We start from the raw sequence: 26,727 nt of genomic DNA on the forward strand, positions 1-26,727 counted from the left end.
AAATAAAATTCATGTCAATCGAATAATCCATCGTTGTTTTATTGCAATTTTTAGTTCTATTTCTCTAAAAAAACACCCTTTACAATGGTTTAATTGTCGGTCTGTAATTGAGTAAATTTCAGCTAAATCTATAAATAGTGGAACCATTGCCTATCAGGTACCTATGAAGTTGGGCTCAATGAAGCAATTTGTAAAGGCTCTTGATAAGAATGGGTCATGTTTTGCATATCCTCCTGAGTCCCGATGTCCAATATGTTGGACATCCAGATTCAAGCGTATTATTAATATTGTAGTGAATTTACGACAGTAAATCCTTCGGTCCAACGTATTGGATGAATTTACGAACGCGTTGCATGCCCAGCTGTTTTGCTGTTATGCCACAGTGCGCTGTTATTTGTTCATGAAAATTTTGTTCATGATGGCCGCCTTTCGTCCTACAACTATTGACTGTAAGTATTGATTTTTTCCTATTTTATGTGTGATGTTTGTTTGTGTCACTGCATTAGTATTCTAAGAATGTAATCAAATCATTTTTTTTTTACTACAAGTGTTATTGAACAAAAAATGACTATTTTTGTACCTGTCCATCCAGTTGGACAGTAGGTCATACTCAAACTTTTTGCACATAACGATAATTTCTCTTTCAGCGATTTTCGGGACGAAAAAACGACTGAGATTTGGAGTAGACGATGAAAAAATCGAACAACTTCTGGATGCCGACTGTTCAGACTTAGAATTAGATGATTTTTCTAATGATGAAGTTGATTTCGAGATTCAGCAAGATATCCAGGAAATTGAGGACGCTCCTGAGGACATTTTGTCTGAAGAAGATTCTGATGACGAGCCGCTAAGTGTGATTAGAGAAAGGATAACTACTGAACGGGTTTATAACAGAAACCGCATGAATTGGAAAATATTGAAAAACTTTATTCCACCAAACTTCGTGTTTGAAGAACCTGTTGACAACGTCGAATCTCGCAGAGATTGGAAAGTTCAGGACTATTTAAAAATGTATCTGGATGATGAGATTCTCCAGAATATTTGTGATTGCACGAATGTGAAATTTTTGGAAGAGAAGGGAAAATCAATGAATCTGATATTACCAGAAATTAAAAAGTTTATAGCTATTAGGTACAATTTTGATGTCATGTTTGAAATATCCCCAAGTAAGAATGTACTGGGCAAAAACAACTAAAGTAAGTGCAATAGCTACTGCAATGACCAGGGATCGATATTTCTTGATTAGGAATAATCTGAAAGTAGTGATCGATAACAATGTCACACCTCAAGAAAAACGCTCGACCGCTTGTACAAGATTCGTTAGGTGACAGATCTGCAGAAATTTCGAAATTTCTCGATTTCAAGATTTCTTATGCAAATTATCTATTTGAAATTGCGAACCTGGAGAGTGCCACTGAAAATGATTTACCATCAATAATAACCAGAAACAGTTTCCACATGTCAGTTTCGCAAGTTTCCTCCCCATCTGCTTCAAAAGGGAAAAATCTACATCTACCAATTGTGGCGAGTGAACTCAAGAACGCAGTCAGATGTAAAAATCCAGGTTGCAAATTGAAAACTAAATTTTATTGTGAGAAATGTACCCTATTTTTGTGCTTGACAGGTAGCAATAATTGCTTCAGAAATTTTCATTTGCATAATAATCTATAATGATATCGTCCTGATGTCCATCTCATTGGACATTATTTTTTTTGTACTTCCCCTTGAATAAAATTTTTCAAAAAAATTTTGTGACGTTTTCAGTGTTAAATGAACCGAAATCCCAAATATCACCTTTATATCACCTTTAATATTATGTCGGGACTCAGGAGGATATATAGGGGTAAAAATACATCAGTTGAGCACAGAAAAACTCAAAGCAGGGACCACAAATAAGACAATTCATTAAGGATCCTGCCTTCATAAATTCAATGAATCAAGTTGAACGAGAAGCTTGAACATCATATGTTACAGTTATAGAAAATTTTCTAGGCAAAGATAAAGCTTAAAACTATGTTGAAATGGTAAACAAGATGCTTAATAGTTTCATATTCTAAGGGTGCAATATTAGTATTAAAATACACTATTTACACAGCCACTTCATTGAAAATGAATTTATAATCGCATGCACTTGTTGTTTGAAGATCTATTGTTTTCGCACTATTCATATTCTGTTTCAAACAATTATATTCTCTTCTGTCTTCAAGTCTCATTTTGGAGATTGCAATTTGGCTCTAATGAACAAGTGACTGTCGAGTTTGAAGCCTATTTCAAGAGCAAAAACGAATCTTTCCACAGAAAAGGCTATGAAAAGATAGAGGAGCGTTCAAGTGCGTAAACAACCAGTGTTTTAGCTGAAACTGCGGCTTTTCTTCGCAACACCATGTGGTCTACGCCAAAGCCAATGCAGTAAACGGCATAAAATTTTAATTAGCAGCCCCTCCCCGAAAACTTCGCGTGATTATTTCTCTGTCACGAAAGCGTAGGAAAGAGAAATAAATACTCACATTTTGAACGTTTCGAACTGATGAATTGAGAAAATCAAACCGGAATTATTCGCAAAGCAAGTCCGTCTCAAAAGTTTCTAATTACACTAGATGAAAGCTGTTTAATGAAGATAGTAATTGGATTTTTGCATCTGGATGATCGGAATTCAATTTTTTATCGGTTTCAATTTGAAACCGATTGTAAAATGCAAAGGAGTTGAAATTTTGCAAGTATAGGTATCGAACGATTTTTGTAAGTTGAAATTGAATGAGTCAACAATCTCAAAGAGGAAACATCTGATTCTGACGGACAAATGTTTCGAAGAAAAGAATAATGCTTTTGAGGGAGAAGTCTACTTAAATGTTGAGGAGTATGAACCTTAACTCTGGAATTTCAAATAGGACCCATGTTCTTTATTGAAAATTCATATTCCACGGCAAAACTTATGAACAATTTTTACGAATCGTCTCAGATGACTCTGTAATCAAGTTGTAATTTTCTGTCTAAAATTAAAAAATATGATCCTGTATAAAAATAATTATACCAAGCTCAGGGCAAAATTTCGTGTCATCAGTCTCACAGGAAATTCAAGAAAATATCGGAAAAAATTATTTCAGTGACAACAGATCCAACAGAGTTGAAATGTTTCGTGTATATATAAGCTGATTCAAAATTCCGGGGCATAACTTATTGAATTGAAAGTTCTCCTTAAAATAAGAAAATTTTCCAGGTAAAATTTTTGTATCTCAAAATCCTTCATACATATAGGCTGTTGAACTTAACTATTATCATTCATTTGTGCAAATTCTAAAGGAGTAATTACAGAAAGATCGTCTCGTACTCTAAGGTCTCAATAGGCAAAGATCCTGATCTCAATTATGTGCATTTCAATTTTTTTTATATATTCGGTGCTGACAAATTCTAAATTGATATCAGATGATACATTTCTTTGATATGTCGAAAATATCCAAATAAATATCAATTTTACATTATAGAATGAAAATCCTGATTTTTCCCAAATTGATTTCCATGTCCATAAACAAAAATTAATTATGTAAGGACCGAACAAAATTACCTGGAAGAAACGATTGCCAAGAACTCAAATAAATCAGATTTTCATTCCGAGGTATTAAGAAATTTATAATACCTAATGTTCTGCCATTGAAAATTGAAATTAATATTTTCGTGTTCCATTTAGGCGAAAGCAATTTTCAAGTAATACGGGAACTCTTATGAATAAATCGGGAATGACAAGATGAATTGTGTACATTCCCTGTTGGAATTTGTAGAAGGAACTTTTCTGCACCGATTTAGTCCACGATGGAGGCATTTATACAAGGTCATTCCAAATTCAGTAACAAGATTTCACTGGCGTATTTTTCAGGCCAAAATGAGACTTTTCTTTTCTACGCAAACGCTTCATTACCGAACCATAGAGCGTTATTTTCAAGATTTTTTTAATTTTTTCTTCATAGATCATTCAAAGGTCAACATCATTTTCGTACCATAAAATTTTTTGTAGTACGCCGCTGATGGAATCTAACATATTAAATGAATTTTATATTTTATTAATGAATTTTTTGTTCGTTGTAATTTTCATGCATCTGCTATCGTTATCGAGAAAAAAATCAAAGCAATGATGAGCTCTTCTGAAAAATAGGTACAGAGCATTCATATGCCAGAGCGTAAGAACAGAGAAGAATCAGAGGGTTCAAGGAGTCTTTCAATGATCAATTTTTCCTTCTTTCCTGAAATATTTAAAGTTTACGGGGCTTATCTGTTGTCTTAACTTGAAACACTCTACGAAATAAAAGGATAAAACGAGACTTAACAATAAATGGATTTATTATTATTATTATTGATCTATTTTGTTCTGATTATTCATAAGCTTTACTACGTATAGTTATTAATACAAGAAGAAATTCGCGACAAATCCCAAGATGAATTTCAAGAAAGTTTCGTGAAGATTTGTGTTATAATAATCTCCAGTGGAAATAAACTATCAAAGAGATTCACTCCACCAAGTTATTATAAAGTTTTGAATACTTGGCAAGAAGTTTAACTGAAAACCGAATTCGTTCGGTTAATCCAAGGGCTTTGAATACCCATGTATTAAGCACGCAACAATAAACAACTTCAGAGTGCTAACAAATGGAGAACGATAATTACCTTTTAGCGATAACCAAGCGTAAAATCCAGTCTGATGTTTGAGACGGCGTTTGATCCTCTAAATAGCATCTCAGCAATGGAAAGTGAGTGATATGAAGAACCCTCCTGAATTATTTCTCATAGAAAAACACTGTTAATTTTACAGAAGGATTCATAATTTCGTTCGGCTTGAAAAATATTAAATATCCAAAGATTACAGGCGTTCTGGAGTTATGGCCGAAAGAATATATTCTTCAACTGATGCAATGAAAAACCAAATTGTGTCTTTAGGTTCGGACTGAAACAGATGGGATTTCTGTTTTTCATTGAATTAGTTGAAGAATATCTTCTTTCGGCCATAACTCCAGAACGCCTGACACTATTGCTTTGCGACCGTCAGGTTTTTTCATGCAAATTGGATAGTACTTCTGTTTCTGTTGAAAAAATCATTACATTTGAAATTTCGGAGTAAAATGAACAAAACAATGAACTTCTGACTTAGCGTCCCCTATCAAAGCAGCTAAAACAAATTTATCATGAGTTAATTTTGTCCTCAATCAACAAGATATTATCTTTCAGACGAGATCTAATTTGCCCAAAAATGTTGAGCCAAACTGAAGTTACAGGTATTTCAATCAGTCAGATTTCTCCCTTTTTCTTTACCATTATTTGATATCGTAAATTCGAAAGCGACATTTCAAAAAGATAGAGAATTTTCCAAGGATTACAGTGATGATATTTTTTCTTCAACTTTATATGAAACATTTTCGAGTAAAATTCATTTTTTTACTCGACGAAGCTATTACGCCCCCTAGCGGTAGAGATATGAACTTCAAAACAATTTCCTGTGTGTTTTCTTGTACACTTTAGTGTTACAAATTTTTACCGCAAGTCTCTACGATGAGTGGATCCTGAGATATAGCCGCTTACCTCGCTTATTTGCCCACCCTGTACAACTATGGAAACGAAGAATTCAAAATATTCGTTCGGCGAAGATTTCGCTAAATTGCAAAATTCGTTCTTGATTGCATTTTGAATATCCCACCTGAAAATAATAAATCCTAATCTATTCATTAAAACCATTTCTAATTTTTTTCAATGACAATGCTATATTGCGTGAGAAATCCAAATAATAAATCTTTGAATAGAATTTGCACGCGACAAGAAGAAGAGCACCAATTCTCCTAATTCTTGAACCCCACAATAATTTCGCGTTCAATTATATCTATACAAAGCCTCTCCTCCACCCTTCAAATTTGCACAAAAGAGGGGTTTACACGAATTCAATATCGAGAAGCTCGATTTCATTTCAGTCTGTTGTCGATTATCAAACATTCATGCCAAAACGTGTAATCAGTCCTATTCAGGAATATCTAAGAAATTGCTGAGACCGAGTGACTTTCCATTGTGCTTTTAGTCATTAATGTGAGCATTCATGATGTATCAACATTTTATTATTGGGAAATAATGGAGGTAAAATGTGGCATTGAAAGGTATTCTTGATAAGCTATCCGCCAAATTGATTCTATGCAAGCGAACAATTATTTCCGGTTTTTCCTCATTATGTTGGTACTACTGAGAAGAATTAAATTTATCGGAGTATAAAGGATTCGAATGTCGAAACATGTTTCGATATTTCCCTTTTTTTATCAGCTTGAGATTGTTTTCCCATAGGTTTTTCCTTGGCCACCGAGATGTTGAGATTTCACACCTTCAGAGTTTTTCATTGCTGCCACGTTGGAAGATAAGGTCTTAGCCAATGCACCACAATCGATTCAAGATCTTAAAGATGGAATTTGTGAAAGTTATCGAGGATATATAGCCGTTGTAAAAAAAAGATAAACCCTTCAAGTACAATAAACCTGAATTTTTGCGTCGATATGTGACAATGGAAGAAACATGGCTCCATCATTTCACTCCGGAGTCCAATCGACAGTCAGCTGAGTGAACTTCACACGATTAACCGAATCCAAAGCGAGGAAAAACACAACAGTCAGCTGGCAAGGTTATGGCATCAGTATTCTGGGATGGGTGTTTTTTTAGAGCTATAGAACTTTAAATTGCAATAAAACAACGATGAATTAATTATTCGATTGACATGAGATTTATTTATCTTGAGTCATTACATTTTAAATATGGTTTCTGACATATGACCGCCACGGCTGGCTCGGATATAGTCCAATCTGGACGTCCAATTTTCGATGACTTTTTCCAATATTTGTGGCCGTATATCAGCAATAACACGGCGAATGTTGTCTTCCAAATGGTCAAGGGTTTGTGGCTTATCCGTATAGACCAATGACTTTACATAGCCCCACAGAAAGTAGTCTAGCGGTGTTAAATCACAAGATCTTGGAGGCCAATTTACAGGTCCAAAACGTGAAATTAGGCGGTCACCAAACGTGTCTTTCAATAAATCGATTGTGGCACGAGCTGTGTGACATGTTGCGCCGTCTTGTTGGAACCACAGCTTCTGAACATCATGATTGTTCAATTTAGGAATGAAAAAGTTAGTAATCATGGCTCTTTACCGATCACCATTGACTGTAACGTTCTGGCCATCATCGTTTTTGAAGAAGTACGGACCAATGATTCCACCAGCCCATAAAGCGCACCAAACTGTCAGTTTTTCTGGATGTAACGGTGTTTCGACATACACTTGAGGATAAGCTTCACTCCAAATGCGGCAGTTTTGTTTGTCGACATAGCCATTCAACCAGAAGTGCGCTTCATCGCTAAACAAAATAAAATGGGCGTAGTGCGCGATACGTATTCCGCACAGAACTATTATTTTCGAAATAAAATTGCACTATTTGCAAGCGTTGTTCAGACATGTGTCTATTCATGATGAATTGCCAAACCAAACTGAGAATAAATCACTCAACAGCTGATAAATCGGTGGCCATCTTGAACAGTAATGCAAACTTAAAGTTATATACCTCGAAAAAAAACACCCTTTATAAGAAGAAAGAAATCTGTTAAGCTTTTGAGAAATATCCTTTAAGATGTCAACATTTGTGTCAAGAAGCAAATAGAATCTTTTAATTCAATAATGTAAGAAGAGGACCCAGCTCCCTAAAAACGAAATAATTTACTAGAGCACGTTTTCATTTCATATAGACAATTAAAAACAAATAATAATAATAATACGTACAGTTACCATTCATGGTTCCTAAACATGTAATGATCTCTGAACGGAAGTGTTTGGATATACCTACGAGCATTGTTATGATAAATAGAATATTAAATGCACATTAAATTGGCACCTATGGTTGTGTTGAAGTTCACAGTTTCATGAAGTTTTTTTTTGTAAGAATCAGGTATCGTTAAAGTAGGAAGTTCGAGGAGTTTGTTAAACTTTCATCTTGCACTTGAACTTTAAGATGTTTCACGGTTCGTACTATGTAGAACATACAGAATTAATTGCAGAATATCACACACACACACACACACACACACAAAATGTACTGGGGAATATAGATTTCTGACATCTAAGAGAACTAAGAAAACACTAAAATCTGAAGTAAATAAATATGTAGTATGAAGATATAGTTTTTTTCGAATATGTAGAAGTTAAGGCAGTCAAGTGCATTGAGATAATATTCGTAGTAGTTTTCGTTACAACTGGAATATTTCCATTCTAACAATTACTAGATAACCTTTGACTCAGTTGCATTGGCGTCAGCACATAAATATAAACACTTCGTTGAAAACTGCATTTTCTCTTAAATAACTCCTAGGAAGTCTATGGAATGAGACACAGAAGAAAAATCAATTCGAATTTCTGAAAATTGAAAAAGTACCCATCTGAAGTAACTGAAATTGAGGAATCAGTTACCTTTCATTGAAATTTCCTGACCATAGTTTTTCTCAAAAGTCGACTGTATTCGTATACATAGACACCTCCAGAAGTAGTGGATATGAGTAAAGGGTGTTTTTTTAGAGCTATAGAACTTCAAATTGCAATAAAACAACGATGGATTATTCGATTGACATGAATTTCATTTATCCGCAAGATAATCTTGTGGCATTACATTTTAAATATGATTTCTGGCATATGACCGCCACGGCTGGCTCGGATGTAGTCCAATCTGGACGTCCAATTTTCGATGACTTTTTCCAACATTTGTAGCCGTATATCGGTAATAACACGGCGAATAATGTCTTCCAAATGGTGAAGGGTTTGTGGCTTATCCGCATAGACCAATGACTTTGTATAGCCCCACAGAAAGTAGTCTAGCGGTGTTAAATCACAAGATCTTGGAGGCCAATTCACAGGTCCAAATGGTGAAATTAGGCGGTCACCAAACGTGTCTTTCAATAAATCGATTGTGGCACGAGCTGTGTGACATGTTGCGCCGTCTTGTTGGAACCACAGCTCCTGGACATCATGGTTGTTCAATTGAGGAATGAAAAAGTTAGTAATCATGGCTCTATACCGATCACCATTGACTGTAACGTTCTGGCCATCATCGTTTTTGAAGAAGTACGGACCAATGATTCCACCAGCCCATAAAGCGCACCAAACAGTCAGTTTTTCTGGATGTAACGGTGTTTCGACATATACTTGAGGATTAGCTTCACTCAAAATTCGACAGTTTTGTTTGTTGTTGTTTTTTCGTCTTCATTTGAGTACGTTTTCACTCAATTTTTTCTCTCAATCGATTCAATAACGTTATGTAATATCCACTGTTGATGGTTTGATCTTTGTCAAGATAGTCAATAAATAATGCCATGTACTTCCCAAAATACGTATTGCCAGCTAAGATTTTGATCAATTTTACTTACTGTTTTACTGACTGTTTTCAACTCATCTGACGATCTTTTTGGCTCAGGAGTGAAGTGATGTTGAATCTTCTGCCACATATAGATTCAAAACATCCTGTTTACTCAATAGCTGTTCTAATTTTTTCTTGAAATTTTAAGGTAGTGATAATGATTTTTGAGAAATTTTCACAATTAGTCTGAAATGATGAACAAAAAACCATATTTCTGAATTTTCAGTTTAATTGATTCAATATTCAACATTATATCTCAAAAATATTCCCGAATATCAGTTGTTTCTCATCTTTCTTCCATAGCCAACCGACAAAAAAACCAATAAATCTCCGCTTCAGCCTGATTTTCGGTCACCAAAAAAAAAAAATTAAATTCGAACACATTTTCACGATACCATACGTTCTCTGGAACCGAAAATAGTGTGTTTAATTGGAGCACTTGGCTACATGAGATGAATAAAATAAATAAAAGATATTAATAACCTAATATTCCGACCAGCGCCGCCTCATTTATTACACTTATAGGACATCTCTGTTCACGGCTTATCCCACGATTAAGATTTTCGTACAAAATATAGTAGTTTATGACCAGGCTACACTTTCTGGCGAAGTGGAACTGAAGTTTCGATGAAATATTGCTACACTCGAAGATTTAGATAGAATAACTTCAATAAACAAGAAAAAAATGAGGAGGAAAACAATCAAGTGAAGTTGGGAGCTTTTGAGCGTTTGTTCGTCCATGCGCCAACTGCACCACACATCTGTATATACATATGCAGTGCTGGTAAATCAGTATCTTGAGATATAACATTAATGTGTTCAAAAGGAACGCATAAAGAATGCCGAATGTCAAAATGAAAGCGACAATGTTTCCCCTCTTGCCTTCCACAAATAGTGAAAATCCAATTGAAACCAAGAGGAGAGTAGATCATCTACCTCTTCAAATCTTCCCCCTGGTATCTGCATCATATTCAAAGTTCGCAGCCGAGATTCTGCTAGATCGAATAATTTCGAACAAGCCTACATGTAAGCCCTTCTCTCAAAGTGATATTGGGAGGGAAATTATTATTATTTTACTTATTGGCCTTAATCTCTGTTCCTCGCATTAGATATCTACAATATTAAGACGTATCGTTATCAATACAGTAGCTGGAAAAATAACAGCAATAAAAAGAAGAGCAGCAGCAACAACTGTAGCTGCTGTAGCAACATGGTTCTCCTTGAACGGGATTCAAAACAATTAAAATGTAACCAAATTCGCATGAATCGATAACTTAAGATGTGTCTATAAGGATTTATGCCTAGGAACTGATTTTGAATTGATGAAAACAAAAATGTGCAAACAATAATGCATATGGATGTAAAGGGTGTTTTTTTTTAGAGGTATAGAACTTTAAAATGCAATAAAACAACGATGGATTATTCGATTGACATGAATTTTATTTATCCGCAAGATAATTCTGTGGCATTACATTTTAAATATGATTTCTGGCATATGACCGCCACGACGGGCTCGGATGTAGTCCATTCTGGACGTCCAATTTTCGATGACTTCTTCCAACATTTGTGGCCGTATATCGGCAATAACACGGCGAATGTTGTCTTCCAAATGGTCAAGGGTTTGTGGCTTATCCGCATAGACCAATGGCTTAACATAGCTCCACAGAAAGTAGTCTAGCGGTGTTAAATCACAAGATCTTGGAGGCCAATTCACAGATCCAAAACGTGAAATTAGGGATCACCAAACGTATCTTTCAATAAATCGATTGTGGCACGAGCTGTGCGACATGTTGCGCCGTCTTGTTGGAACCACAGCTCCTGGACATCATGGTTGTTCAATTCAGGAATGAAAAAGATAGTAATCATGGCTCTATACCGATCACCATTGACTGTAACGTTCTGGCCATCATCGTTTTTGAAGAAGTACGAACCAATGATTCCACCAGCCCATAAAGCGCAAACAGTCAGTTTTTCTGGACGTAACGGTGTTTCGACATACAGTTGAGGATTAGCTTCACTCCAAATGCGGCAGTTTTATTTGTTGACGTAGCCATTCAACCAGAAGTGCGCTTCATCGCTAAACAAAAAAAAACGCGATACGTATTCCGCACAGAACCATTATTTTCGAAATAAATTGCACTATTTTCAAGCGTTGTTCAGGCGTGAGTCTATTCATGATGAATTGCCAAACCAAACTGAGAATAAATCACTTGACAGCTGTCAAATCGGTGGCCATTATGAACAGTAATGCCAACTTGAAGTTATATACCTCGAAAAAAAACACCCTATATATTTATATGCGATTTTGGCATAAGTTTGGTTACTCCTTAATAGCGATCTTTTCATAAGGTTAGATCATGCCAATACTCTGTTATCTTTAAAGTTGGACAGCTTTTATCTGTTATTTGATCATTTTTTTGACTGCATAAACATTCATTGAAAAATATGTACGACATTCAACTTCGATATTCTTTTAATTGTTATTTACTGTTTGTTATTTGAGATTACATAAATCCTCATCAAGAATTGTGTAGAGTATTCATTATGCACGTATTTGCTCAAGTAATACGACATTCATTATTAACTAGAGGATAGTCATTATAAGCTGGTCTATCAAACTCCTATGCATCGAACTTCACTAAATTCACTAATTCTTGTCGCCAAAATATTCATATGAACGAAACAGAGCAATTACAGCAAGTGTTTGACTTTCATTTGCTCAAGAATTTGAATACATAACATAAGTCTTTCAGCGGTTAAGGACGCCAAATGAAAATAACTCATTTTTATTAGGACGTAAACTATTAAATTGCCCAACAATGTTAATTTTATAGAAAAGCTCGGCACGCACACACTCTTGGAGATTGAAACACATTTATGATTGCGGTGTGAGGATTTTTTTTTGGCAACAATGAGGATATAAAGTGGGACATCAAGTTGTTGAACTTGTAGAATCATTCTTTATTCTGTGTGTCATTAAAACAAGAGGGAATCATGATTTTGTCGAATCAGAACGCCAGGATAATTTTTAGTATCCAGATTTGTTTTGAATAATTAATTATCACATGAATGAATACAGAAAAACAATTACAACAAAAATTACTATAAGGTGTACAACTTTGCTTCGTAGATCGTAGATGTCATACAATAAGATTAGGTATTTGTAAACATAACACCATCAAAATATTATTCGATTTGTGTCTGCATCATAAAGTTATTCTCGATTGAACATGTCAGCTTACGAGCCAACAGAGTCAAACGCAACAAGAATTTGCAGGATCATTGGGAGTGATGCAACAAGCCATTTCAAAACGCCTGAAAGTCATGGGAATAATTCAGAAACAAGGAAATTGGGTGCCGTACGAGGTGAAGCAGAGAGATGTTAAACAGCGTTTGTTTGCTTGTGAAAAGCTTGCAAAGTTAAAGACGGAAGGGAATTCTGCATCGCATTGTGACTGAAGAAGAAAAATGGGTTCATTACGATAATCCCAAGCGTAGAAAATCATAAGGATATCCCGGCTATGCTTCTACGTCGACGACCGAACCGAATATTCACGGTTCCAAGGTCATGCTCAGTATTTGGTGGGACCAGCTCGGCGTGGTGTATTATAAGTTGTTAAAACCGACTGAAACAATCCCAGGCGATCGTTATCCAATGCAATAAATTGCTGTTTCATCAAGACAATGCACCATGTCACAAATCAATGAAAACGATGACCAAATTGCATGAATTGGGCTTCGAATTGCATTTGCAGCCACTGTATTCACCAGATCTAGCTCCCAGTGACTTTTTCTTGTCCTTAGACCCCAAAAGAATGCTCGCTGAATAGATATTTAGCGCCAATGAAGAGGTTATCGCCGAAACTGAGGCCTTTTTTGAGGCTAAAGACAAATCTTACTGTAAAATTGCTATCGAGAATTGTATGAGCGCTATAGTCGTTGTATCGCCCTCGAATGCAACTATATGGAATAATAAAAACAAATTTCATGTATATAAAAATTTTTCTATGACAACCTACGAACTTTTCAGTTCAACTCTTATGGTAATGACTTCAACTGAAAATAAACAGTGTTGCATGAGAGTCAATTGAAATTGAATTATGGTAAAGACATGTTCTTAATATTTTTTTCAATAAAGATAAAAAAGCTTACTTTCTGGCAAGACAACTGGTAGTATACAAAAAATATTTAATAGTTTTTTCGGAGATCGCTTTATATGAACATGTTTCGTCATCCTTATGTGACACCAAAAAATTTTTGGCAATGATAGTGTTTGAAGAATGTTAGCTCAAGGTCAATATAAAATTGTTCCGCGATTATAGGTATATTGATTTATGTGGCCTTTGGACAGAAGACAAGAAGTCTTCTTATAACTGGAAAGTAAGCAAGTTATTAAGGAAATAATTTATAGACGTTCAACACAAGACCATAAATATTCATTCAATGCCAATCAGTGTCCGAATATGTCGAGTATTTTTCAATCAATTAGTACCTCATAGATGAAGAAGTTGTTAACGATATATCAAGAATTTCGAATATTTTTTTAAATGATGATTGTGGAATAACTCCCGAAGAAACTGATATCATAGTATTCATTGCAATTACCATTAATTAGTTTTACACTTCAAGGCCAGATTTCTACACAAAAAATATACAAAAATCAACCAATAGTTTTTTATTTATAATAGTTTAAGCTAGGACAAATTTTGAAAATCCTATTTTGGGGAGTTCTCAATTTCTTTTATGAATTATATGGAGCAGCTTGTGATACTTACAATTTTCTCTGTACGAAATGTTTCAAAATTGATTCAAAAAGTTTTGGGATGTGGTTCTTCGACGAAATGCTAGGAGAGTATAATTTTGAGATATAATTTGAGAAAAAAGTAACGGGTGTTTTTTTATCGAGGTATATAACTTTAAGTTGGCATTACTGTTCAAGATGGCGACCGATTTAACAGCTGTCAAGTGATTTATTCTCAGTTTGGTTTGGCAATTCATCATGAGTAGACTCACGCCTGAAAATTGCTTGCAAATAGTGCAATTTTATTTCGAAAATAATTGTTCTGTGCGGAATACGTATCGCGCACTACGTCCATTTTATTTTTTTTAGCGATGAAGCGCACTTCTGATTGAATGGCTACGACAACAAACAAACTGCCGCATTTGGAGTGAAGCTAATCCTCAAGTGTATGTCGAAACACCGTTACATCCAGAAAAACTGACTGTTTGGTGCGCTTTATGGGCTGGTGGAATCATTGGTCCGTACTTCTTCAAAAACGATGATGGCCAGAACTTTACAGTCAATGGTGATCGGTATAGAGTCATGATTACTAACTTTTCCATTCCTCAATTGAACAACCATGATGTCCAGGAGCTGTGGTTCCAACAAGACGGCGCAACATGTCACACAGCTCGTGCCACAATCGATTTATTGAAAGACACGTTTGGTGACCGCCTAATTTCACGTTTTGGACCTGTGAATTGGCCTCCAAGATCTTGTGATTTAAAAACCTTTTCAAAATACAAAAAATTTCATATTCTTCTTCAATCAAATTTTCAATTTGAAACATGGAAAATCCCTGCTGAGCAATATTATACAGGTTGATTTTTCCACCTCTTTATGATAAAATTTCGAAATCGGAAATACAGAGGAAAATACGAGGGAAAATACATTTAGTAACCAAACTTAATTCTTTTAAATTGTTCCATATTGAAGATATTCAACAAAAACATCATTTTTTCTCTCATTTTAAAGGTAAGCAGCTTGATGGGGAAAATTTTATGAATACCCCTCTTCATTTTTTTGCTCCATTTGAAAAATACCCGGAATATTCAATCTATTTCTTCCACTGAGCTCGAAGCATTGAATGCAATTTCCAAGGATGCTCTTCTTTTGATGGAAATAAATGAACTTTTTCTAGAACGTGGTTGAGTAATTAAAAACTCTCGACTTAAAATCCATTCTAAGGGATTAGGATGTCATTCGACTAAGTCCTGGCTCTATGCATAATTGAAGAGAATGCAGTCAATTAAATTTAGTTTGGCGATGGTAAAAGCGGATATCTTTGGACAACCCAGGCATGGCAATGAAAGGGTTTGCAACATTCCATTTTTATTAAGAAAATCATCTCCTTTTTGAAATTTTCCATGATTAAATCTCACATTTGCGGCTATATGTCATAGATAACACGGTTTCTATTCCTCACATCACTAACTTATCCAAACAGCTCAAATTTTTCCATCAGTTTCACAATTGCCAGCCGAGAACTTTTCAAAAATGAGCCTATATTATTCAATATAATCGACCTAAATAAAAAATTTTATTGATTGGATTTGAAGCGTTCGGAATGTAAATAAACAATAGTAAATTTCAGAAACAAGAGTTGTATTATATTAATTATATTCTCTCGTTGAATGAACATAGAGAATATGAAGCCATTGAAATAACGAAGTATTGTGTTGAGTTTGAATCATGTTTTTCTGAATGAATTGAGTTATTAGAGTAAATTTAGACGGAGAAAATAATCTGGTTTAGAAATAATGAGCCTTTGTTGGAATTTTACAACGTTTATAATGGGGAATATTCGATTAACACAACCAGTGTTGCAAAAATTGCAAATCTTCAGATTTCTCAGAGAGATAAAGATGATTTTTCCCAGAATTTCCTAGCATGTAGCTTTCTTGAGTTGTAAACATCATTGAAAATAGATATTTCTAGTCAACTCTCCAATGGGAATCGTTTTATTGTTAAAGAAATAGGTTTTAAAACAATTTTTGACACTGAGGTGCAAGAAAACCTTCTTTACTAGAGAAACACATTGTAATACATTTTAATTATCTCGAACTTTACCTGTAAACTTTATTTTCAGAATAAATGGGCTAATATCTGATTTCCAACACCTCCACTAATTCACTTTAATATGCTTGCAACTTAAAACTTATCTCCTATCATGAAGCAAGCAATTATTATACCACTAACATATTTTTATGGCCTTTGGTAGCGTTCAAGGAAAAAAAATTGTAACACCCACTAAAATTTTCACAATTTTTCACATTTTGGTATGCAAAGAATCCAAAAATTGAATAATGAAAAACTGCATGGTTTTCTATTTTATTTTTCAAATATGCAGCTTTCACATGGGAAAAAATAATCAAGTACTGTTAATTCTCTGAAACATACAATATCTTTCGAAAAAGGACTGATTTTTTTGAAAATTTTGCAAATGCCTATGTTAAGATAGATTCAATGTGAATATTCTGCTTAAATGATTTGTTGATAATGGCATTTGTTGAAAGGTGATAAATGACATTACCTATGTTGAAATTATCACATTTTTCTGTTCTCTTGATATCATGATGGATCATGCGAGGAAATTACATGAATATAAATTTATGAATAATTTCGTGACTCAGAATACATAACGTGAAAAAATTCAATTATTTTGAACTTTTACCTGAAAAGTTCATTTTCAGAATGTATACACTATTGAATTTTTCACGTATGTAACTAAAAATGAATCGCTTGAAGAAAACACAATATTCTTATGCACTTAAAATCAATTGATCTAAATACATCATTGAATTTGAATTATATTGCATACTGATGATCTCTGATAATTTTTCTTGCTCGATCTACACTCCGAATTGTAAGTTTTTTTTTTAAATTGATTACATATTCTTCTTATTTTTTCTGATGCTCCAACACAATTTCAGTATTTTCTTTGGCACTTGAGACTGCAATTATGTTAATTATACATGTGTTGACATTCAAGATAATTAATAGTTATTTAATTTAAATAAATTAAACCTTGAATTTTTCCCTTGTAGAAAAATGTCCATTTTGTTGTCTCTTGTGTAGCTACAGTTTTTTTTTATAAAAACTATATAGGTAATTTAAATTATATTAATTTAATTAATTTAAAAATTACTTCTGACCCAACCTATGCGGTAAACACCCACCTTCGTCACTATCTCCTCCCATCTTAGCAAAATCCTCCTAGTACTTCATCGAAAAAAAAAACAAAACGGAACTTCAGACGCGCAAAGCTCCGATATATACAAACCTCCGTGTTAGCGTCGCGATGTTCAGGACGCTGCAAAAGCGACGCCGGTTTCGCAGCAACTGGTGATTTGTGTTTATCAGACGTACACGTTTATTTCTATTGGTTGGGCGAGCAGGAACTGAAGATCGTGTGACAGTGATGTAATTCAAAGAGAAAAATACAAGAACCTATCACAAGGTTATTTATAGATTAGATGGAATAGGTTGTTGAGTGGGATGCAGTTCAGTTGTTACACTTTGACCGTTGTTCATTGTTATCCACTTCGATCTTGAACGTAAGATCTCAATTTCGGCTTCTTCAATTACAGGGTGTCCCTTCTCAAAAGAGTGATTTCTCGTGTATCTATTACATTACGATGATTGGAAACATTTCTTCTATTTATTCAAATTCACGAAATTCTGCTTCCTTTAGCCAAAAATCAGCACAATACAAAAATTGAATATTCCAGCATCTTGGCCTTTATTACCTCCAAGCAAAAACAGACAAATTCTAAACAATTCAGTCCATAATCTGAATCTGTTTCTTTACCTTCAAATCACGTATTAGATCTGTGTACTAATAAGGTTTACTACCTTAATAATCTGCCCCACAGATCTAATAGATTTTTCTACGAGGTATATATGTGGGCTAGATAGATCTGTGGGTCATAAAAATCCAAAAAGCTGCCTTACTAACCTAGCCCACAGATCTACTACATTTATGGGCAATGTAGATACGTGAGGTACCTACATAAATCTGTTGGTCAGATTAGTGAGATAGAACAAATCAACTTTCTTATCCACAAATCTACCTTACTTATCTCACCCCACAGATCTACTAGATTTGGCGAAGAGGTAGATCTGTTGGTCAGATTAGTGAGATAGATTTGTCGACAAAGTAGATTAGTTCGCTAGGTAGATCTGTGCGTCAGATTGGTAAGGTAAATTTGTGGGCAAGGTAGATCTGTGAGCCAGGTTAATAATGTAAATTTGTGGATAAAGTAGATTAGTGGGCTAGGTAGATCTGTGAATCAGATTAGTAAGGTAGATTTGTGCATGAGGTAGATCTGTGTATCAGATTAATAATAAGGTAAATTTGTAGACAAGGTAGATTTGTGAGCTAAATAGATCTTCGATTCAGATTGGTAGAAGTTTTCCTTCAAAATCAAGATTTCAAATGACTATGTACCCTAAAACAATGTCCAGATTTGGCCTATTATCGATGCATTCTGAAAATTTCAAATCTTGAGGTATGTACGATGATTAAAATCAGTAATAATAATGAAAATTCGATCAAAATCTCAAAAATTCATTATGTTTCAACTTGGTTTAAAAATGTCTACTGTCAAAAATTTCATGGAAACAAATTTTTTGGATAGTTTGAGCGAAAACACCTAATTCTTCAATTTCAAAAGAATAGGCTCATACTTTTTACTGTCTCCTTATTCTCGAAGTCATTCGACGATATCTAATGGACAAATTGAACGTCTTAAGTGATGACGTAACCCATTGAAGTTGGCCTAATAGTAATTTATTTGGAATTGAATATTTTTACATCATGACATTGTCCAATTCAAAAGCACTCGGGCTCAATGGAGATTGTCAGTTACAAATCTCACAAGAATTTATCGGCTTCTGAAGAATGTGCCTCGAGTCCACCAGTAAATAATTCATGTTTAATTATACTTATTTATATGAATTAATGGCAATTTAGCTATTATCAAATCCTTCGGTTCATTTGATAAGTGCGTCAGTTTTAATCGAACTACATCAAGAAATGTTTTCTACTTGAGTAAGACATAATTATTTGCGTCATATATGACATGTGAAGGTACATTAATCAAAATACTGTATAATTTGCTGGAATGAAAAATACCGTAAGGTTTCACTATCTGATAAAATACCCAAATCTTTGAAATAAAAAAGTTTTGAGACGTCAAGCAACAAGTACCGTGCCTGGCGCACAGATAGCACCACCAATGTCATACCAATTTTTTTTTCTCATTAGTAACAAGATTCCAAAAGATGAGTACCAAAATTTCGGACCTTTATTGTCAAGTCTGGGGTGGAATTCTGGATCGAAATATTGCAGGTAAAGTGGCGCTGCATTTGTTGTTGTTAGAAAAATAGATGAAAATGAGTTTCGTGTATTGATGAAACACTATTTTTTATGGAAAAAATTTGAAAGATCAGGTATTGTCAAATTTTCGTGGAATATTGTTTTTTTTTCTTTGATTTTTGCTCAAAAAATTTGAAGAATTTGAATTCAATTTGGTACATATACCTACAATTGCTCTGAGTCTGATCAATGAACGGAAAGTTTTTTTTCAATCTGTTTTCAATTCTACACATTTCACAATGTAGGTAAACTCTGAAATTATAAGCAAAGTTTTCGTATATGTATAACAAAATTCATCTAAAATAACGTTGCATATATTTCAAAAGTTTCTACTTGACTACTACAGTAACGTACGCATGAACAATGTCATCTACATTATTATTGTGAGAGTGTTGTTGCGCATCCACCAATTTTGGATAATCCAAGAAGAAAACCTCAATTATGACTGCAAACTTCACTTATTATATACCCCCTGTATAAATTCAATTTCGCTTTCAAAATTATGGTTAGAAAGATACCTATCCATGGCCAAAGTAATTATATAATTCAAGCGCTGATGAAAGACCCATAACAATTGAATTTTATCTCAACTTAAAGTATGATTTACAATTGTTTTTTAGCACTGGTTGCATTTTTATGGCAATATATTCCATAATATTACTGGAATTCATAGATTCATTACCACAAACAATGAATATTATTCATTAAATATTATAAATGTTCATCTGCATGAAAAATTTCAAAGACGACATTAAAAATGAAAATCATATAATTTAAAAAATGAGTAAAGCTCTGAGGTGAAGTAAGGAGGGTTTGCACGCTTAAACAATTTCAATATAAGTCCTTAAGTCAGTCCCCTAGACACAAATCTGAAGCCAAAACTTCCTGGTCTGTGAAGGTTTGTGATGAGAAAGTATGACAAAATATGATCAACACAATACTATTCATCATAATTTTGGATATGAAAATGAAAAATTCAAGCTGAAAAGGTTTGATTTTTCCTTTTTTATATATGGATATCAGCACCAAATCATGGAAAAAAAGGATCTGTATTCAAAATTGTCTATTTCTATGATATTGTTTTTTTCATTTGATCCATATAAAGCAGTACGTACATTCAAAAGAAATAAATCTCAGAATAAAATACACTCTAAAATAATCACAAATTAATTCTATTGAAATTATCAATTGTTCTTCTAAACAACTAGTGCTCATATTATCTAAGGATCCTAAGTAATCATATTCATTCGACTATCCTCATTATCATTATCTCATTTCAAGTCACATATACACATCTCGAATTAATTTTCAAGGTTATCTTTTAAGCTGACTCCGTCTCTGATCCTCTATGACGTATTCCTCAAAATAACATCCTAAGGCCACCTAATCAGCTTCTGGAAATATTTGCAGCATGAAATATGTAAACAAATATCGAATATTTTTCAATTTAATTACCTGAGCAATTGCTCATGAACTTGACTGCCAATATTTCTGATGATAAACAAAAGATGTAAATTTGTAATCGTCCATAACAACAACTGTCCGATCGTGAACAAACAATCGGCCAACAACCTCATAGACGAGCTGAGAATGTTGTAGAGGATATAAGATTTCTCATTTGTGTGTTGATTGTGAGTATGTCACCATCATTGGTGCAATAATTGTGCTTGTCAGTGAGGTTTAACAAAAGAATCAATAATGCCAGGTATGTACATTGATTTCTTATGTATATATTTCGTTTTATCATATTTAGTTTTAAATATTCATTGAATTGTAAACAAAGAAACTCAGAGATATGATTTAATCAATATTCATTTTAAATATTCTATCGATTTTATCTTCAGTTGATGGAGATTTGAGCGAAAATGATGATAAACTCTTCAAAAATTCACTATTTTTAGCAGAGGAAAGAACACTACAAATTGTAATTTTAAAGCGGTTATTCGTCGAAGAGAGCAATAAATAATTTTTAAACGAAGTCTATAACTTTAGAACTTTGATAATTATTAGTTTCTGAATGATGAATTTTTCTATTTTATAATAACAATGAATTCATCGTTATAGCTTTTATAATTTATTATATCTAAAGAACTTTTCCAAAAGACGAGTTATTTTGAGTGATAAAGAGATATCAACCTCTTCGAGAAATAACAAGGCCATGAAATTTTTCTTATGAAATTTAGATTGTTTCGTAGCGTGTGGCACGTACTGCCGTCTTGTTGATAATAAACGTCGTCCAAAAAGAATCAAGAATCATTAATTATTCACCTTAACACTTGAACTATCTTCATTTTCGAATAAGTAATGTCTGATCATGATCTGATTATGCCATGCATAAAATCGCATCAAACAGTTTTATGTTGAATATGGAAAAGCAATGCAACAATTCTGCTAATTAAATTAGCCATCGAGGTGAAAATGATCCTCATACTGAAGATGAGCACACAGTTTCGATCCTTCACATCACTTACCTATCCCTCAAATTTTTCGACCAGTTTCACTATTGCCTACCAAGATGGGCTTCACGAAGACTCAAAAGTTTCTGGTGAATTTTAACAATTGCGTTGTTAAAGTGTGTATCGTTCCATTTTCAGTAATGACGTAATTTTTACTTGTCAAATGTCAGAAGATATTTGAATTATATCTTATGATGAATTTCAGGTCCTGGTTATGCATCACCTATTGATGCTATGAAAAATGGCCCAAGAGAAAAAATTGTATATGTGATCTGCATTCAACCCAAACAAACAGCTGAAAATACAGATTTATTGGCCACAGTAGATGTCGATCCAGACTCTCCAACCTATTGCCAGGTAATTTTCTCAAAATCTATCTTCAAATCGTTTCGAAAAAAAAAGCTGTTTCCGCCCGGGATCGAACCGGGGACCTTCCGCGTGTTAGGCGGATGTGATAACCACTACACCACGGAAACTTGCTGAAGAGTGTAGGAATTTAATAGTATACAAACCAAATATAATTATTTTAGTGATTTGAGTTTTCTGTTATTTTAAATATTTCATTGATCATATCCAGATCATCCACAGACTAAGAACTCAGAGACAAAACGATGAATTACACCATTTTGGCTGGAATATCTGCTCTAGCTGCCATGGTAAAGAATGCTGCGCAAAGCGTGATAAGATAGTCATGCCTGCTTTAGGATCTGATAGGATATATATAGTAGACACAGGAAAAAATGAAAGAGAACCATATATTTACAAGGTAAATCGAAATAATGTTCAAAATGGGACTTTTCGTTCGAATTAATATTTATGCCATGTTAAAGGTCATAGAAGCTGATGAAATGCATAAATTTGACTGTTCTTTTCCACACACAACACACTGTTTAGCTAGTGGAGAAATTATGATATCGACTATGGGTGATAAAAATGGAAATGGCAAAGGAGATTTTATTTTACTTGATGGAAAAACCTTCGAAATAAAGGGTGAGCAAAAAATGCATCGTTTCTTTCTCTTCGCATGTTTAGAATTTCTGCTGTTTGTTTCCTTTTATTCTGTACTTGTAGTTATCAATGATGACAATAGTCTTCAAATATTAGGTACTTAATCGGTAATTTCAATTTAGGAACTTGGACCAAAGGAAAAACAGCCAAATATGGTTATGACTTCTGGTACCAACCTCATTTCGATGTAATGGTATCTTCAGAATGGGGTAGACCCAATCAAATAAAGAAAGGTTTCGATCCTACCTGCAACTTTAGCGAAAACTATGGTCAGTCTTTGAATTTCTATTCTTGGAGCAAAAGAGAGCTGATCCAGACCATCGACTTAGGTTTGGAGGGACAGACTCCTCTGGAGATCAGATTTCTTCACGATCCTCTGAAGAAAGAAGGTTTGGTGGGATGTGCAGGATATGGCACTATATACAGGTGAATATTGATGAAGAAATTCTTGATATTTTATTGGTGGTATTGTTGGTAGTAACACACATTTTTCCCATGTTTTATCATAGTATAAGGAATTTCCTTATACTATGGTTTTATCTATACATGAATACACTTACTGTTGTCTAATTCGAAAATATGACTCGATACAACTAATACTATTATTATCAAAGCCATAGAAGGCAATTTTACTAAATATAAGCCTATGGTCCTCACTTTTGGAGCCTCACTCATTGTATGGGAACAGCGATAAAGAATCTCTCTCTTCAAAGCAGTTTAAAGTGTACTCCAAGAAACGCAACACTGTATTAAATGGTCCTAAGCTTCTTCTGAATAATAATTTATTCCTTTCGAAATACTCCATAACTTGTATTTGCAAAACTTTTTGGAATATCTTCTAGAAAACTGGCAACAGTGATAAGTTCCCAATCAAATTATTTTCAATGTTTTGTGCATCCACCAAAACAGAATTTTATATTACATGTGTTAGAAAATTTCATTAGATTCTGAGATATCTATTTTTCGACGTTTAGGATCCAAGTTTGATTGTTCGTTTTCGGAATGGCAGCTGTATTTGGGGAAATTGAATCAAAATATTTGAAATTTTAAAGTTTTTCATTTAAGTAGTTTTTAAATTAGGGCATATTTCTTTTAGGACGCGAACTAAATTCTGAAACCAAAAACTATCTTAGACATCTAAACGATGAACCTCAACAATTTTTTTATCTCATAGGTTCTACACTGATGCTACTGGTAAATGGGTAGCAGACAAAGTGATTCATGTGAAACCAAAAAAAGTTAGTGGTTGGATAAGCGAGTATATGCAAGGTATCTATTGTTATTGATTTAAATTTTATAATTTTCGATAAAGTATTTCACATGTTTTTAATGATGTATCTTTATCCTACAAATGCTCTGACAGCTTTCAAAGTTGAGCGCACAGCTTTTCGATGAGACTTCAACAAAACTAATCGCATAGAATTCATTGGAAAATCCTGAATTCATCATTTCACTTCAAATATTCTACCAAAAGAGTTTTTGGGTGCGATTCCACCAAAGAAATTTATGTCCAATCTATTTTCGATTCGATACTGAGCAGTATTTTGACTTTAACGTTGGTTTTTAGGAATCATAACCGATATATTGATATCGCTAGATGATAAATACCTCTATTTCTCCAATTGGACTCATGGAGATATAAGACAGTACGATATTACTGACCCAGCTCATCCAAAATTAACAGGTAGGTATCATAAATTACTTTGCTTTGTCTTACTTTAGCCGATCTCACGAAGGAAGCATAAAAGCTATTTCTCTAATTCTGTGGTTATTCCGTTCATTCTTTCACATCTTGTAGAACAAAATCGTGCGAGAATATATCAGAAACGCACAGTTTTCATGGTTATATTTTATTATTCTATGTTGGTACTCCGAACTTTCCGCCACGGCTTTATTTGTCAATTCATCAATTTGCCTTAAAGAAATCAGTTCTGCCAACCAACATTTTTCAATGCAAAAATCACTAAAATATATTTATGGAAATATTTCATTAATTTCAATGAATATGCAATGAATTAGAGGAAATAATGTATAATACTCGTACAGAAGGCTCATTCTACCACTCGTTCATTCCAAAACTCGCCACTTCGTGGCTCGTTTTTGAATTTTGAACTCGTGGAAAAATATCAATGCCTTCTGCACTTGTATTATAAATAACTATTCTGGACCTTTTTGTGGTGAAGAGAGAGAAATAGAAAACTCTTGCAGGGATGGATCACTCCAAAAAGATCCTTCGAAACTTTGATACTGCGTGATTCAAAAAGTTATTTGGAACATGCTGCAGCTCCTCGCTGCCTTCCTTTCAAGGCATTGCTATCTCAGGAAACACCTAATGGGGATAGGTTTACTAAAGACTAAAAGGTGCATATTCTGTGGGGGAGGAGGAAGAAACTTCTGATCACCTAACCACAAAATGTCTCGCCAATGCCAAGGCAAAAAATGTTTTGGGCAAGAAACTTGTAGGAATTCATTAGAACCCTGGAAGTGTAAGGCGAGCTGTAGATCATGCAAGGGTGGAAACAGCTCTAAAGGAGGACACTAGAGACCTTAAGATCACTTATGGTGATTCCAGCTGAGCTCCAATAACAACTGGGGTCTCCAAGATAACTAAAATCTCTACTTCAAACTCTCTCTTCATCAAATCTAACCTAATGATAATTGATGATCTCCCCTCCTCTAATCTTATCTTAAATCTAATTCAACTCAACTTATACAGGGCAGATATTCTTGGGTGGCAAACTTCTCACCGATTCCAACATAAAGGTACTAGAAGATCCAGAGTTGACAGAGAGGCCTAAACCTGTCTTCGTGAAAGGAAGAAGGATCTATGGTTCGCCACAGATGATGCAATTGTCACTAGACGGAAAACGTCTGTATGTTACATCCAGTTTATACTCTCCGTTGGATAAACACTTTTATCCAGATATGATTGAACATGGATCGGCTCTTCTAAAGCTGGATATCGACACTGAAAATGGTGGTTTGAAGTTGGATGAGAATTTCTTGGTTGATTTTGGGAAAGGACCTGATGGACCCTTGTTGGCTCATGAAATAAGGTTAGTCGACAAATTAACTGACATTTAGGTTAAGTCAGGTTAGATGGTTTCTTCGTTATAAATAATTTGAGATACTTTAAGATTCGGCAAATTTGATTAACTGTGTTTAGGTTAGGTTAGATTAGATGGTATCTTCGTTATAAATAATCTGAGATCCTTTGGGACAAACTTAAGTAACTGTGTTTAGGTTAGGTTAGAAGGTATCTTCGTTGTGAAGAAGTGATTTCTTTTTGGATTCCACAAATTTAAGTAACTGTGTTTAGGTTAGGTTAGGTTAGATGGTATCTTCGTTATAAATAATTTGAGATGCTTTAGGATTCCACAAATTTAGGTAACTGTGTGAAGGTTACATGATATTTCATTATTTAAGTGCATAAATTCATCTTCAATTAAAAATCTTTCGTTGACTTCCATCTAGCGCATCCACCATGAAAAAGAACTTCAGTTCTGATAGAAATTGCTAAAAAATTAGATTATCATCGAGCAAATTTTATGTGCCATTATAAGTGTTAATTGATTGTTTCAGGTATCCTGGAGGAGACTGTACATCAGATATTTGGTTAGCCGACTCAAAGTAATAATGTACAAAAAATGTTTTTATTGAATAAATATGTTGTTTGGTTTGAGCATTTCG

General features: G+C 34.1%; 2 protein-coding genes and 1 non-coding gene across 8 annotated transcripts in view; 1 reads left to right on the forward strand and 2 right to left on the reverse strand.

Moving 5' to 3' along the window:
* LOC123672494 (adenylate cyclase type 2) overlaps positions 1–17,541 on the reverse strand; it is a 150,986-nt gene extending 133,445 nt beyond the window's left edge. For 2 of the 6 annotated variants that reach the window (XM_045606599.1, XM_045606598.1), the window contains exons 1-2: positions 7,902–8,133; positions 7,790–7,849 (exon numbers count right to left, since the gene is read on the reverse strand). In XM_045606599.1, coding sequence (XP_045462555.1) covers positions 7,790–7,802 — 13 coding nt within the window. In that variant the 5' untranslated portion in view covers positions 7,803–7,849; positions 7,902–8,133. Of the gene's footprint in view, positions 1–7,789; positions 8,134–17,372 lie in introns of those variants that run through there. The other 4 variants (XM_045606597.1, XM_045606596.1, XM_045606594.1 and 1 more) reach the window with 3 other exon arrangements.
* A 3,597-nt stretch (positions 17,542–21,138) lies between these two features.
* Positions 21,139–26,719, forward strand: LOC123672503 (methanethiol oxidase). Its single transcript, XM_045606607.1, has 9 exons — positions 21,139–21,278; positions 22,235–22,386; positions 22,607–22,795; positions 22,860–23,019; positions 23,160–23,463; positions 24,212–24,306; positions 24,605–24,721; positions 25,754–26,093; positions 26,620–26,719. The coding sequence occupies exons 1-9, from the start codon at positions 21,272–21,274 to the stop codon at positions 26,669–26,671; spliced, it is 1,416 nt and encodes a 471-aa protein (XP_045462563.1). The 5' UTR covers positions 21,139–21,271; the 3' UTR covers positions 26,672–26,719.
* Trnav-aac lies at positions 22,433–22,505 on the reverse strand. Its single transcript has one exon. It is a non-coding gene; the product is annotated as a tRNA-Val (tRNA).
* Positions 26,720–26,727: the final 8 nt, after the last annotated feature.

Source organism: Harmonia axyridis, chromosome 2 (genome assembly GCF_914767665.1).
Source record: "Harmonia axyridis chromosome 2, icHarAxyr1.1, whole genome shotgun sequence".
In the NCBI taxonomy this organism is placed as follows: Eukaryota; Metazoa; Arthropoda; class Insecta; order Coleoptera; family Coccinellidae; genus Harmonia; species Harmonia axyridis.

Excerpts from the sequence above, each read along its gene's own strand:
- LOC123672503 (XM_045606607.1), top strand. Across the intron at positions 23,020-23,159 it reads AAAAACCTTCGAAATAAAGG|GAACTTGGACCAAAGGAAAA; the intron begins GTGAGCAAAAAA and ends ATTTCAATTTAG. Across the intron at positions 26,094-26,619 it reads TTGTTGGCTCATGAAATAAG|GTATCCTGGAGGAGACTGTA; the intron begins GTTAGTCGACAA and ends TGATTGTTTCAG.